Here is a 16343-nt window from a genome sequence, read left to right on the forward strand (position 1 = left end):
GACTTCTAATCTTATGCTAATCCTATGAATTCGGGAGATGGACATTGCAAAAGTGGAATTAAAAACCAATTCTTGCTTCGCTAAATTCAACAACTACACAAGAACGACGCAATCTTTTGAGGAACTCAAAAGATTTTCATCTCACTCATATTCAGCAACATTTTGAACAATGAATAAAGCAATAAAAGTTAAGTTTTCATTTATTGGTTCAGGCTAACTTTGCACAATAATTGGAAATCATCCAATTATCAAAAGAATGAACACATTCTTCCAGATCGAGCAATTCTATCAAATCCTTCGTTCAATCTAGCAACTTGGAAATGAAATCTATTCTATGGAGAGCCAAGAAACCATGCTAACTTGCAAAAGTAGACAAGATTCACCAACAATTGAACAATGAATATGTCTTAGCATTCAAGAAGTATCACTACAACAATTTCTTAGAAATCTTTCCCTTTACAAATGAGAGCAAGGGGTTTGTATTGGCACCCCATTACAAAGCAACAACCCAGATTGATTTAAGATCAGTGGCCAAGATTAAAAATAAAACCCTATTTAGGGTTACTTGCAAAAAACTCCTTTTTGCCAATGAGAAAATTACAACAATTTGGATAACCAATGAGAAAATAGGAGCCACTTGTTGAGTCTAGTTCATTGCATCTGGACATGTTTGACTTGGAACCCTTGGATTGGTTGGTTGATGACAGGGATGCCACCTCATCTTGCCTTGTAGATTTGATTCCTCATCATGAAGAAGTGTTGATGCCTTAGGGAATATCTTTTGATTCAAAAGAAATTCAAGATGATTAGAGCATTTTCTTCATTGAACTTATCGCTATTTGGTGTGGAATCATTTCCTTTGATATTGGGTTTCCAAAAGAAATCCAAGGTAGATGTAGAGCCTTTTATCCTCAGATGACTTGATATTCTTGAATGTCTTGATGGAGTGTAAGTCCTTCTTTGTTCGTTTCATCTTTGGATTCCACCTTGAATTGTGAATGTTGTCCTTCCATGATCTCTCCAACTAGTTCCTTGTTTCATCTTCATTTTTTTGGAAATGTATTCCTGAGTTGACATCAAGTACCTGAAAATAGAGAAAATTCATAGATTAGAAGAAATAAGCTTTTGATGTCATCTTGACAATTTTCGAAAATAACTCTAGTTTCCTGATTGAATTTTTGAAATCAGACCTAAAATCAGACTGAGCATGGTCTGAGAAACAAAAATCAGAGTTAGAATAACTAGGAACTTATGAAATTTTTGCGTAAGTCTGAACTTAGAATTGAAAAATTAGGTATAGGAGTACTCTGGAAACTTGAAATCAGACTCAGAAGATTTTAAATTTCAGGTCTGATCAGACTTCATGAAGGATTTTAAAACTTAAAATTAGGCTTGGAACAATCTTAGAATCATGAAACAAAGTCTGATTTCAAGGGTTTCTACCTCTGAGACACAGAAGCAGCCCTGCTCCAAGGATGGAATTTGAAAATTTGATGCTAATAAACCCTGTATTGGTCTAGTAACCAGAACTTAGAAAGGAAGAAGGGAAATTGGAGGTCAAAATCCCAGAATTTTGCCCTTGAATTGCTTCAGACCTGCAAGAAATAGAGAAGAATCTCAGAGAATGCTGAGGATCAATCTTCGAATGCCTTGAATTTTTCTTGCAACCTGCAATTAAAACTCTCTAAATCACCTTCAAACTCAGAAAAGAAGCTCAAAGAAGTTCGAACTTCACAAGGATGAAGAAAAAGTCTGAATAGTGAAGTTGTCAAGGCTTCTTCTTATAAGAAATTCGAACTCCTTTCTTGGATTGTTTTTTGTTTTTTGAGTTATTTTTTTAAGTATGATGAATGTAGACATAATTGTGCCTCCAAATCGAACTTGCCTTGCTTTAATGTTTTTTTTTGAATTGTTTGAAACTCTCCTCTCCTTGGTGAATTTCTCCATAAGGCAAGTTTTTATGCTTTATTTGACTTTGCAATTAATCCCTTCATCTCTTCCCTCAGGTGAATTTTCAAATATAATAAGTTTATTTTAATTTTTCTTTATTTAAATGCATCTCATGAATTTCTCCCCTATCCTTGGTGAATTGCTTTGTTTTCAAACTTAATGGTTTTTCTTTGACTTTGGCAAGTTCGAATTTGTATTTCTCCTAAGCTTGGCAAATTTTACATGTTGTTTTCTTTTTTCTTTATTCCACCTCAGCAAAATTCGAACTTCTCCTCATGGCACATCCTTTTTGTGCTTGTTTTAGTTGCTTTTCGTCTTTCCTTCATTGCCATTGCTTTTCCCTCTTCCTAGCCAATGGTGGACTTTGCCAAGGCTTGAGGCAGATTCTAATTGAGCTTGGGCGGACTTCATAGTACCCTAGGGAATTTTCCATTAGGCATGTTAGACTTAGCATGGGTTAAGGAAGGTTTTCCACCTAGCTATGGGCACACTTCATAGTGAGTTAAAGAATTTCAATTCATCTCCACTTCAATCTCTCAAGACTTAGCATTATTTCTGCTTTCTCATGGAAGGGCGGACTTGGAGATAGCTTGAGGAACATTTGATGTGTGCCTAGGCAAGGAGGATTTGATCAAGGCATGGGCAGACTTGACCTGATCTCAAGGAACTTTTCCACCATGCTTGGGTGGACTTCATGATTGACTGGGAATCTTCACCATGGTTTGACCTTTTGAGGAATTTCTTGCTTTTGATCCCAGACTTAACCATTTCACCATGTTTTTCAACTTAGCTTTATTGGAATGCATCTTTCGGATTCGAAGGCTATTTCGTAACTAGTGCATTCTGGAGGAATTCCTCAGACTTGAAATTTGTTCTGAACTTGAAACAATCTTTCAACCATTCGTTCACTTTTTGACTCTGATGACAACTCCAAATTTCGCAAAATTTGACTCATTTGTAGAGGCTAGAGACCCGAGACAAACCCAAAGACGCTAAGACACAACTCTCAAAAGCAAAACCTGGGGGGTCACCATTTGCAATGGGGCGATGTGTGAAAACATCACAACAGGTTGTTGCAACCTCTACCTATATTTTATCAGAATTAGGAGAGCATATCGATGAATTATATCACAAGTCTAGCCAAAGTATAGCTTAAGTATTGTATTTATGTTGTGGTGGACAGGTTAACTAAGTATGCTCACTTATATTCCATATCGTCCAAAGATAAGGCACCATAGGTTGCAAACGTGTTCTTCAGAGAGTTGTTTGGGTTCCATGGGTTGCCTAGAAACGTTATTAGTGATCCAGACAACAAATTCCTTAGTAAGGAATATTTTTTAATTAATGAAATTTAAGTTATCTTACATAATTATTTTTCAACAACTTTAGTTTAATTAATTATTTGTTTAAAAAATGATCATGTCTATTAAAGTGACTTTTGAGGGACTGAATGTGAATTAAAAATTAAAAAGATCACTTTGTGCACTTGAAAAATAAAAGTTCTTGAAAGTTCATAGGGTAGATAAAAAGGAGCTTTAGAAGGGAAAAAGATCTTTGTCATTTTTTATGTTTCCCATTGTGAAGTTTGGACTATGTTCAACTCAAAACCCTAGTTTGAAACCCATAGGGTAAGTTGGCTTTGAAGATGAAAGGTTTCCACCTAGTCAATTGTGGTGGATGTAGACATGCTTCACAATATGCTGAATGTTGAAAGGAGAGAAATTGTCTTGAAAAGAATTATGTTTCTTGGCCCTAGAGATTTACAGGTAGAATTTATTGAATTTTTGGTAGCAAAAATAAATTGGCTGAAACTCGTGTATTTTCTAATGTATGGGGTGATTGGCATTAAAAATCTAAGTGGAATATGTGGCTACCATTTGTGAAGGTATTTTTCAAGCATTGGATTGTGTTGACCATGTTGAGGGGGCATAACACCATTTTCTCCAATTGTAGGTTGTGTAGGAAGAAGCACTAAGTTTGGGAGGAGTTTGAATGCATTTGTGGGGCCGTGGCATTGTATGTGAAAGGGACGCCCAACATAAGGGAGTGGACTTGCCTGTAAGAGTGTCAAAGACTTAAAAAATCAAAACGCTATCCTATGTAGAACTTAGTAAAGGGGTCATGCCAGTAAAGGGGATGTTTCAGGAGAGACGTGGGAGGTGAGACAAGGTCGTTTTGACACCTAGAACATACCAGAGAATCTTATTCGACTTGCAGCACCTTGGCAAACTTTCAAATCAACATTAATTCTGTTATTGGACTAGTTGCTTGGTCAAGCTTCTTTATTTTAGCAAGTTATTCCAAGTTTTAGGTCAGAAATTATTGTTTATTTTTGATCTTTGTACTTAGATCTATTTCATTGATAATTAATGTATTCAGAAATTTATGACAGAAAATATATGGTGTGGGCTGTTACATTTCCTTGTGGTATTTATAAGTGTTCTATTTGCGTCAATCTTGCATGAAACAAATTTGTCAAATATTTATGCAACACTCATTGGAATTGGTAAATCATGAAAGCCAACATAATAAAAACACAAAGAAACTAGTTAGGTGTTTACATCCACTTGGCAACTACACTTCATATGCATTTCCTGAATCATGTCCCTTTAGGATCCTGCATTGTTCAAACTACTTCATTTTTAACAATATGTTCCCATAGGGAACCTCTCTTTTCTCAAATGAATTATAACATCATCTCCAACCTTGAATTCTTTAAACTTATGCTTCTTGTCTACCTTAGCCTTGTATTGAGTATTCATCTTATTAATGTACTTCCTTACCTCTTTGTACAAAATTTTTTAGGTGCTCTACAAACTCCTTGACATTAACATTATTCTTTTTGCATTTGTCCATCTTTAACAACTAAGAAACATTCCTTGGACTACTCACATATCAATTTGGAATGGGGATATACGAGTACTTTTGTTGACTAAATTGTTCTATGCAAACCCTATCCTTGGTAAAATGAAATAGTATTCCTTGTGCTTACTGCTACCAAGAATCTTAGCAGGTTGTCCAAACTTTCATTCATTTCCGCTATTTGTCCATTAGTCTGAGGATACTGTGTAGAACTGAACTTCAAATTAGTTTCAATTTGTTCCATATGGTCCTCTAGAGACACCCAACAAACTTTGTATATTTGTTTGAAACTATACTCTTTGGTAGACCATGAAGTCTAACCACTTCTCTGAAAAACAACTCTGCAATGTGAACAACATCACTAGTATTGTAACACAAAATGAATCATGTTCTCTCTATTTCCTCTATAAATCAAGAACGAAGTCAATGCTGACATCTTCTCGCAATCCCTCTAGTATAGGTAATGGCTGATATAGCCTAGTATTTTGAGTTAATCTTTTGGCCATTTGGCATATTTTTCAACTTTACACAAATTTCTTCACACCCTAGTGGAATTTTGTCTAGTATTAGTTCTCACTAACAAGAGGAATGGTCTTATATCTTGACCAAAGTGTCATACTAATCCTCTACTGTACTTCTCCTTATTTAGTTTCTCTCTCATAGAATTCCTTAGGATGCACAATTGGTTTCCTTTGAACAACATGTTATCTTGGATTGTGAAATCCAACCATCTCGTTCCTATCCACAACAAGTATTTCCAAACAAGCTTTCTAGGCCCTTGCCAAATCTGGATCTTTAGGATACAAATTTTCAAGTTCATTGAACACATCAATCTCTATATTCATCTTTGTAAACAAATTTTACGTTTTGCTTAAGGTATTTGCAACTCTCTTTGACCTTCCATTCCTGTGCTTTTAAATGAATTCGTAACTCAGCAAAAACATTACCCATTTTAGGTGCCTTTGATTCAACTTTCCTTGACTACTAAATTATTTCAAAGCCTGATGATCAGTATATAAAACAAACTCTTTTGGCAACAAATAATGTTTCCATTTCTTCAAAGCCTGAATTAAAGCATAGAATTCTTGATCATAGACAATGCTTTTTCTTGGCATCATTAAGCTTCTTAGTAAAAGAGGCAATAGGTTTACCTTTCTAACTCAAAACAGCTACTATGGCACAATCACTAGCATCTGTAATGTCCCGTACTTGTTATAGGCCTATTAGCAGCGATTTTTCTTATTTAAATACAATTATAACTGTGAATTAAAATGATTCATGAGGAGACAAATACTATCTAATGTCTTTAATTAAAGTTCTAGTAATGAATATATGAAACAACATATTATCATATGAATTATTACTGTTATTTCTGAATACTATCAGCAGTGCATAAATTAAAAGTAAAGATTGTGACTTACCTTGTATTGGAATAATGTTGCCTTGGGAGAAACGTGCACCCAAGAAAGCAAACACCTACATACCTGATCCATTATTATAATTAAATCTAGTCTTTTCAAGCAGATAAAATTGGGTAATTGGAACATCAGAGGGGTTATGTGGGTCTGTTGTCTACCAAGCCCAAGGAATGGTTGCATCTAACCTCCTTGCTAGACTTGGCGGCCCATGTTGCTTGCCCTTCAAGTCCAATACCCATACAAGACTTATCTTGGGGGTTTGGCATAGAGGATGCAATCTGGCTCCTTGACTCCAAGGGTCCTTATGACCACATGGAAGCCCCTCGTTGCCACTAGATTACTCCTCTACCCATTCCACACGAGATGCACAAGCAAATCTTATTCAATACATATGTAGTGGCAGTGAATTAATTAAACAGTCACTATATTATCAGTTGTTACAGACTGGTATAATTCGTATTACAGACTTGTTCCATTATGCTAATTCATATCTCAGTAGGCTATCAGAGATACCAGATACCAATCATTAGAATACAAATAAGTTATAATATCTTCATTCAGATATACACAGAGAAGTTCCAGCATGTTGCTCATTAAATAAATGTTTCAAATAACTAATCATACCTTAGTAATAATGACAGAGTGGTAGATGATATAGTGTATGCTGAATGTTAGTGCCCAATGGGGCCTTTTTAATGCAGTATTAATTCTCTTGAAATTGTCACGTACTTGGTGCCAATGCCTCTTTTAATTTCCACTGATTTCTTCCTTTTTTCCAGCGATTCCCTTTTTGTTCTTTTTCTCATTAATTCCCTTCCTGTGCTTTTTTTCCTCTTCCTACTTAACATGTCTATCTTCTTGTGGAAATCTGATATGATTCCAACATATCTTTTCCTCAACTCTGCCTCTTAATCCCTCATATGAAGATCTGAGTTCCTTTGTCAACCTATCCTCCCCTTGGCAATGAATACCCATCCATATTAAATATCTTGGTTATCGAATAGTTTCATCCCGTTCTTGGGAATGGACACATCATTAAACTTTCTTAATCGCACTTGTTCACTATTTAAGGACATTGGTTAATTACACAAATTGTGCCTTTATTCTTTATTGCTGCATATATTGTTTATATGTTTTTATCGGTGACTTTATTGACTATTCTCGTAGACACGTTTCTGTTCATTCCTTTTAAATTGCTAACCATACCTTGGTTATTCTTATTGCCACGTATTAATAATCTCTGCCTTTTAGTAATTATTAGATTACTGTCTTATCACTCTTACGTAGGATTATTTTGTCTTTTAGTGGGGGCTCTAGCAAGGAGGTGGGTCCCATAAACATTGTCTTTTAGTGGAGGCCTCTAGCATAAGGAGGTGGGCCCGATAAATAATGTATTTGTAATTTTTGTAAGGCACAAAGTGGGGTGCTAAGTATGAGGGACCGGTGCTCATAAAACAGACTCAAACAAATATATTTTATTTATATTTTAAACATGAATATAGAGTGGCAATTTCATAGAGGGCTGCTCTTGTTCATTGCTGAATGTAGATTAGTTGCTTTCCTTGGGCTGCTCTTAACACTGCCATATGATTTATATATATTGTTCTCATTATCACAGTTCCTCATTTTGGATTGCTGCACCTCTAACACACTTCTTAGATAAATTAATTCTTTGTTCAACACTCTTGACATAAACTTGTTTTGATCCAGTGAAATGGTGGGGACATGACAGCATCACAATCTACTTAAAATACCTTATTGAAATTGGAAGTGCCAAAACAGATTGCTCAAGGACTTTCTTCATTAACTAATCAAAACTCATAGCTGGTCCTATAGTCCATTTAAACTTTTTTCTATCCCTGCTCATTTTCTCAACTAGGGGTGCACAAATGCTACTGAAATTATTGATTAATTTTTTATTAAAACTAGCAAAGATCTTGCCTTGTAACACTTCTTGGTGTAGGCCATTGAATGATTGCCCTCACTTTCTTTGGATTCGTGCTAAGATTCTCATTGAGATAACAAATCCCAGATACCCCAATGCTTTCACGAAACTACATTTCTTCAGTTTAATCAGCACCATCATCCCCTCAACTTCTGTAAAAGTCTTCGGATATGTATCAGGTGTTCCTCCAAAGTCTTATTGACAAGCAAAATATCATCCAAATAAACAGTGAAAAAATTACCCAGAAACTCTTTCAATACCTCATTCATTAGCTACATAAATTTACCCTCCTTTGTCTTGAAGGTTGTCTTCCATTCATCTCTCCTCTGATTCAGATCTGGTGATATCCACTCTTCAGGTCAATCTTCGTCAAACCTGTAATTATTCTTGCATTACTACATACCTTTTTTGCCACCTCCTTCAAGGGCTTGGATTTGTGGCGAACTCCATCCTTCATTAGGGAATAGGTGTTGGCATGGCCATCGTGTACTGCACATCGATCAAACAACCATGATCTCCCCTGATAATATAGGAGACACATCCATTGCTGTAATGTGAGATAGTACCTCATCATGGTAATTGCCAATCTTGAACATGACTAATCATTTCTCAATGGTTCTTCTACACTTGTGTAGTTTAATACGGATGTGGATGTCTCTTCGTCTCCACTTGCAATTTGTTAATTATCTCCTTCTGACTAGATTATTGGTGCTACCACTATCACCGATAACATCACTACATTTATCTCCTCATTTGCACCTTGTGTAGAATAAACTCTTCTTTTGAACTGGTTCTTTTTCTTCATTTTGCAAGGTTCTCCTAATGACAAGAGTCTCTCCTCTTTCTACGTCTTTTAAGTTCTTAGATGCAACATCTTCACCTACATGTGCAATTCGTGCATTACCATCAGATCTTACATTTGTCCTTCATTGATGTTGTGGATGCTTGTATGCTTGGTATCCTTCTTCTCCACGTTGGATTCATGTCCCATGAAAGCCTCCTCTTCTAGGTCTTCCTCTTCCTCTTTGTTTATCATTATTTTGGTTGTGAGGGCAGTTGGCATTATCTCCTTTTTGGTTCTAATTGGTACTGTCTTCTTCTTTCTTCTTGTGATCTTCATTTTGGCCTCCATAGGATCTTCTACTAGTATGTTCACCAAGACCTCTTCTCATCCCCTTTGCTTGCTTTCAAATCTTTTGTTTAGTTTCTTTTCTACTAATGGCAACCCAGTAGTCATCACCTAGGGTAGTCATTTTGACCAAACTCAGCTCCTCTTGGATTTTCATTTTTAAGCCATTGTTTTAATTGTTGAGACATGGACCAGCTAGGACTCGAACCTAGGACCTTCCATACACTGCTGGAGTGCTCTACCACTGAGCTACTGGCCCCTCTTGGACCAGTCCATTGTCGGTTTGGGTGTGGCTTATTTCCAACACCGACACCCCCCCTTAAGCCACACCTCCCGTGTGCTTGGGGCTCCTAGCCTGGACCTGGCTCTGATACCATGTTGAGACATGGACCAGCTAGGACTCGAACCTAGGACCTTCCATATGCTGCTGGAGTGCTCTACCACTGAGCTACTGGCCCCTCTTGGACCAGTCCATCGTCGGTTTGGGTGTGGCTTATTTCCAATACCGACATTAATGAGCTACCTTCTCCTTGTTGGCCTCAGAATGGCTTGTTCTGATTATGACCTTGTAAAAATTCCTCCATGTATTATTTAACAGACTTGTTCTTTTACTTCAATCCTTGCAACTTTTTCAACAACTCTGACTCATAATCAACTATTATGAATTGCTTCTTTAGCTTCTCTACCATCCGATCCCATCTTGTAATTTTTCCTTTTTCTCTTATTTTTCTTTCTAGCTGTATCTCCTTCCCCCAAATGCTGGCATGACCTTTCAGTTTGGTCTTTGCAAATGTGACCCTTTTACAATCTTCTATATCTTCATGCGTAAAATACTCATCCATATCGTTTATCCAATCAATTAACTGTTGAATGATATAGGAGAGCCTCTTATCTAGGAGCTTTATCATTTGGACCTGCAGCCCTCTAGCCTAGCTCTATTTGTGGTAGCAAGAGCCATTGGCTACGTTTGATTTTTTGGAACTTTTTACTTGGTTTATAGGTTGACTTCGTACAAATTTTATTGTAATTGAAATTTTGTCACCTGTTAGCATCTAGTTGTTATATATGCACTATGAGGTATGCTTTGTGCACTGCAATGTAATCAGCGATATAGCGATATGAATGTAAACAACTAAAATCTATTTTCTACAATCCATGGGTTTAGCACTCTATTTTATTTGCTCTCTATATCTCTATGCTATGGAAATGCCTTTAAATATAGAAAACAAGTATTTTTTTTTAAAACCCTATTTTCCCCCCCTTTTTTTCAGTAAGTCTTATATGTTTGGTTTACGGTTTTACCAATTGTTTCCCGGGAAGATTTTTTCTTTTATGATACAAACAATGAAGTAAATCTGATTCTTTTCAGTGATCTATAATATAGTAGATTGCCATGATCCAATTTAGATAAGCTAGTTCATTTTTTCATTCTTCTTGTTTGTTCTTCAATCCTTGCATGTACAAGTAATGTAAGCACACATAAAACGTAGATGCTTTTGATGCTTGCTATTCTGATTCTACACTGAAGTTCAGTTTCAGCAAACTGAGTTGATTTTGTGCATTCCTTATTAGTGTTATCTGAATGTGGTTCTTTGTGGAGGATTGCTTTAGTGTAAATTGTTTTACTACTGAAGCTAGGCTTACATTCAAGAGAGCTACTCTCTGTGCTGAAAATTAATAAGTGCCCTTCTACATCAAAAATTAATTTCAAAAGGACAGTCTTGGTCATTGTGTGTGCAAGATAGTTCATATGCTTCTTAAATTTGTTAAGCACCAGATATAAACATGAATTCTGTTATTTCTGATGGTGATAATGTATGCTTGCTGTGAAGGTTGACTATCGGGAGAGACAATATGCACAAGGAAAGATCCCTAACACTTTCATGCGAAGAGAAGGTGCCCCAAAGGAACGTGAGCTTTTGTGTGGCCGTGTGATTGACAGATCTATTCGTCCACTATTTCCCACAGGGTTTTATAATGAGACTCAGGTTTTATCCCTGCCTTTACCTTTTTATGTTTACTTGGAAATATAATTTATTATACAAAGTCCTATGCATTTGTTTTGATTGTATTAACAGTAAGTTACCTTTATTTTGTTAACCTCTAGAGAGAAATAGCTTGTATGAATATCCAGAAATGACCAAAAAAAGGGACTTTGGTAGAAGACTTCAATGAGTATTACTATTTTCTTTTGGGCAAGCACTTGGTTTGCTAACTATACATGTGATTGTTAGTTCTCTGGAATTGTGAGTTCATAAACTTTATTTTGTAGGATAGTAAATACATATTCTCAGTATCATGTAAAGGAGGAAGCGTTATAGGATGAATAATACACATAAATTTTATAAATATGGCCCTCAGATTCATTCACTTCAGAAAATCAATCAATTAGATCAGTGCACTTATATAGCGAGGTGGGCTAACCAGCTTCTCAACACCACAGAACCACCCACTAACCAGTATGATTAGGATGTGGTTAATTAGGACTAAGGAAATAAAAAAATAGGGATATAATATATTGTTATATGTAAGTACATTCTAAAACCCCCATAATTCAAAGTTAAAAGTAGATGTATGATTCAATATGAGATATGCAAACATGCTGACAATCATGTTTCAATTGGTTTATCTCTGCAATAGATCCATCTCACCACCATGATGTGCTAAAGAGAGCAAATACTCTGGATTAACTCAGGTACATAGCGACTGAGGAACCTCAAAAGAAAGAGACGAATGCTGTGCACAACAGTACACAGTAATACATTTTTGGACTGATCAAATGCCTAACACACAAAATCTCATGAATCATTGAAGGCACCTGTTGACGTTGAAAAGAATTACAAATCTAGCAGGAAAAAATGTTGATCCTCAAAATATGATTACTCAGCTCCTCGTATAGCCATCAGTTGTGCAGAGTCTTCTACTGTTGTGCAGAGTCTTCTCTCAAAATGAGCTTTCTACTGTTGTGCAGAGTCTTCTCTCAATATGATTAATCTTCAGTCCTAATTATTGGTGCCTGTGCAGCCACTCTCTACTAAAAAATGATCATATCAAGGCTGACCATCGGTGAGTCACTCTCATGTTTGGTTCTCACTCCAAAACCGTGATGTTTTAGGTGTTGCCACTGACCATCTCTACTTAAAATATAGAATCAATATCTAGAATCACTGGAGTGCAATATTTGGAATCAAGAGGCACTAGTGATATACCGTTATCAACACATGGAGAAGCTATAGAATGTAACTAATGTATGACCCATCCATGCTAGTTGCTCACTGGTAGCAGTTCTCAACTCTCATTGTCTCTAGGAAATTTTTTAAAAATTGGGCCCTTCCAAATGTGGTGTCCATGACTATCAAAATAGCCAATAGGAGTAGTCTCCAGTTAACATTCTGGAACAATGCATCATCATCACTGAAATCATCTAAAAATGTGTTGGCTGATGTGCTGACATTGCCACAAACCCTGATCCAGAATCACCACCTGGAAGAATGGAGCAGGGGCACCATGTTAGACATTTGGTGTAAATGAAGTCTCATGTCAAGTTTTGGTGTTTTGAGTTTACATGTGATGTAATAAGGTCCTATGGACCATTCTGGAATGGTTTGTAATGGTCTTGAGTCATAGGAGGACATTTTAGGATCATATAGTACGTTTTGTCAAAAAATTGTCATTATTGGAAATGTTGTCATTTTGTAAAACAAAGTGGTTTTTGGTAGTTGAAGTTTGAAATATGGTTTGTAACCATTGGGGGGGGATGTTTAGACATGTATTTAACCTGTCCCCATCGACCATGGGTCGATTGGATGTGATTTAGCTTGGTGGAAGTAATAAAATTTATCAGTGTTCTTGCATTCACAGTTTTTCAGATTTTTATTGCTGCTCTAGTGCATTGGAAGGCCTTGTATGGAAGGATCAGGCCTTGAGACTGGATGCATTTGAAAGAGGGGTGAATCCCCTTCCTTTTGGCTTTTGTCTCATCAATTTTCATCAAGATTTTAGCATTTTACAAGCATTTTTCCAAAACTGGTCTGAAATCCCTGTTTTGAGGGTTACAGAGTGAAAAAATGAATATTTAAGCCATTTCACCCATTGTATTATGCTGTAACTTGGTGGAATGGCAAAATTTGTTGTATGTTTTGTGTTTGAATGGTTTGCAGGAGCAGGGAAGGCCATTTGAGGATTTTGTGATGATGCCCTACGGTGAAAAGTGTAAGTTTTGTGTCAAGTTTGATGGCTAAGTGATGGAGTTCACACAAAATGAATGGCTAAAGGTAGGGTAAAGGTTTGAAGAGCATGTGAAGACCTATTTTGAAGTGGTTGTGGTCTTGTCTGACAGAGTAGAAGCCTGGAGTGTGGATTTTCAATAAACCCTCTTGGTTCAAGCCCAAAAATTGGCCTAGAGTGAGGGTTTGGTGGTTGGGTGACTTGGTGGCCATTTACCATGATAAAAATGATTGAATTAGTCCTTTTGTAACCTGCCTAGGACTCAAGAGTGAAGAGTGGGGGGTTGGGGTCAAGATATCACGTACTTGCTTTGGAAAAGTGGCCTAATTAGGCCTAGTTGCAGAATTACCAGTCCTTTTTAGAGGCGTTTGTTACAAAACAACCCTAGCTACAAACTGAGTATGTCATAGAAGAGCCAAATGGGTATCCAAAAGTGTTTTCATATTTGTCAAATGTTGTCTGTATAGGAAGTTATGCTCAGAAAACCTCTGTTCGAGGGCTACTAGGAATTAGTCCTAGTTGTGAAGGAATCATTTTGAAACCATAACACAAGTCTATGACTAGTGTTTGTGTGGATCAACCATGTTGTTGTAAGCCCAAGGGACCCTACAGTTACTTGTTAGAAATTTAAATCCTTCTCCAAGAAATGTATCAAACTAGCCATGTCTTCAGTGTTACAAGGTGAATAGGTGACTTGGGAGAAAGATCTCCATGTTTGGATCTTTGAATCATTGAATTGTGAAGTTGTTGGTATTGTTTTAAGACCCTTCCCCTGCTTTGCATCAATGAATTTTGCTCAAGGCAGCAAAAAAACTCATCAAGTGCAAAGACAAGTATAACAAGCTCGAGTAGATGCACAATCAAGAGAACCTGCAACACATCCAATTATTTGTCTCTCAACCATCAACATCAGAAGCATGCAATCAGTAGGTGTAATCTAAGTCACAAGGTTTGATTTCGAGTTCGAGTTTGGCAACTATGGAATTCGGATGAAGTTCGGCAAGGGCAAAAAATGTGAAAACAAAATTCGGCATCAAGTTCACCTTATATAATTTTTATTTTTCTAAATATTAGTAATATATCCAATCATAGTTGAACTACTCGCGACTCGGCTCGACTCGCCAAGCCCCTGAGAAAAAAACTCGGCGAAAACTTGGGAAAAACTCGGCAAAAACCTCGGCAACATAAAAACACACTTAATTTTAATAAAAAATGCATTTTTTTGCAAAATTTAATGAGAAGATGCATCCAATGAGTCAATAAATGATAACACAAAAGAAACAAGCTGATTCTAGATATATTTAAATGCAAAGTGTCTACAAAATCGCATCCTCATGAGAAATGCTGATGGCTGGAAGCAAAATAGTAAATAGTTTTTGTAAAACCAAAAGTAAATACAACTTCCTCTTCCCAGCTCTAGCTAAAACTAGTTTCAAACTTTCATCATATTTGAAATTTCATCATTCATACTCATAGTTTCAAACTTTCAACTCTAAAATGTATAATACCAGGATTTCTTCAATGCTAATTATGTTGTTATATGGCCTAATCAGACTCAGAGGTTAAATTTTCCCTACTTCCATCAGCGCAATTTCCCCCTATATTTTTCGACATGGGTTTGGGGGCAGCGCCCCCAAGTTTGGGTCAAGGGGCATCGCTGAAAGATCCTGAAATTTGACTAAGTCTGGAAAATTGAAGAATCCTCCAAAAACTAGATTTTGCATTATAACTCCTGGAGGTCTAAAACCACTCTCAAACATCTTGATAGTATATATGGAATATAACTTAAAGTATAAGTTTCTTATACTTAAATGTTATATTCCATATATGAATCCTAATGGATAGACCAAAAAACTCGGCGATTACTTGAGGGCATAGTGGGCTCTCGACGTGGCCCTTCCAAGTGAGTTTCCCCCTTCTCAGCCCAAAACCACATTGAAAAACAAAAAATGCATGTATTTTTTGCCGTTTTCGGCTGTTATGCTAACTCGCCGAGTTTTCTTGGCGAGTAGAAGTCATTACTACTCGCCAGGCTCAAAAACTCGGCGAGTTTTTGAAACTTGCCGAGTTTTCGGCGAGTAGTCCAACTATGTATCCAATAAATTATCAATATACTTAAGATTGCAGCATAGATTCAAAATCATTATAGAAAGAAGCAACATTCTTAAAGTATAAACCATAAGAAACATGTGATATCATGCCTGTCAAGATTTTTTTTATTGAAAAGATACAATCAAAAGTTGAGACTTTAGAATTTCAAAAAAGCTACAAGTCATAAAGACTGCGAAGATGTTTTTTAGTCAAAAAGGTACAATCAAAATTCAAGACTATAGAGCTTCAAAAAAGCTCCAAGTCATCAAGAGCACATGGCTGAGCTGCTTCTGTAGCATCATCATCATTAGTATCACTGCCCAATTCATCATCCACAAAGTCAGGCTCATCTACAACTCCAGTTACCATGTCTTCTAAAATTTGTTGTTGTGAAGAAGATTTGGAATCATATGCTGATCTATTCATGAACAATTTTAAATTGCTCCAAATGTAGACAAGATCTCCCAACTTTCCGAACAACAACTTGTACCTCTTTTTGGAATTGATGTGGTCAAAGCAACTCCAGTTCCTCTCACAAGCTGATGAACTTGCTCCCTAACTCAATATTCGAAGGGCAAAGAATTGTAGTTTAGGAGGTTGTGCTCCATAGCTCATCCTACATCTATAGCTAGGTACCTCATCTCGTGTCATATCATTTTGGGCTGCTTCTATTCCAAACGATCCTTTTGCTGTCTTGTATTTCCAACCTTGGTCTCTGATT

The 16343-nt window shown here is 36.6% G+C and overlaps 1 protein-coding gene across 1 annotated transcript in view; it reads left to right on the top strand.

Annotated features, from left to right (window-relative positions):
• The window catches only part of LOC131071428 (polyribonucleotide nucleotidyltransferase 2, mitochondrial), a 157486-nt gene that overhangs the window by 56146 nt on the left and 84997 nt on the right, over window positions 1-16343 (top strand). Inside the window, exon 5 of the mRNA XM_058007255.2 lies at window positions 11137-11292. Within this exon, the coding sequence (XP_057863238.2) occupies window positions 11137-11292 (156 nt within the window). The remainder of the gene's footprint in view (window positions 1-11136; window positions 11293-16343) is intronic.

The sequence above is a fragment of the Cryptomeria japonica genome, chromosome 1 (genome assembly GCF_030272615.1).
Source record: "Cryptomeria japonica chromosome 1, Sugi_1.0, whole genome shotgun sequence".
NCBI classification, from domain to species: Eukaryota; Viridiplantae; Streptophyta; class Pinopsida; order Cupressales; family Cupressaceae; genus Cryptomeria; species Cryptomeria japonica.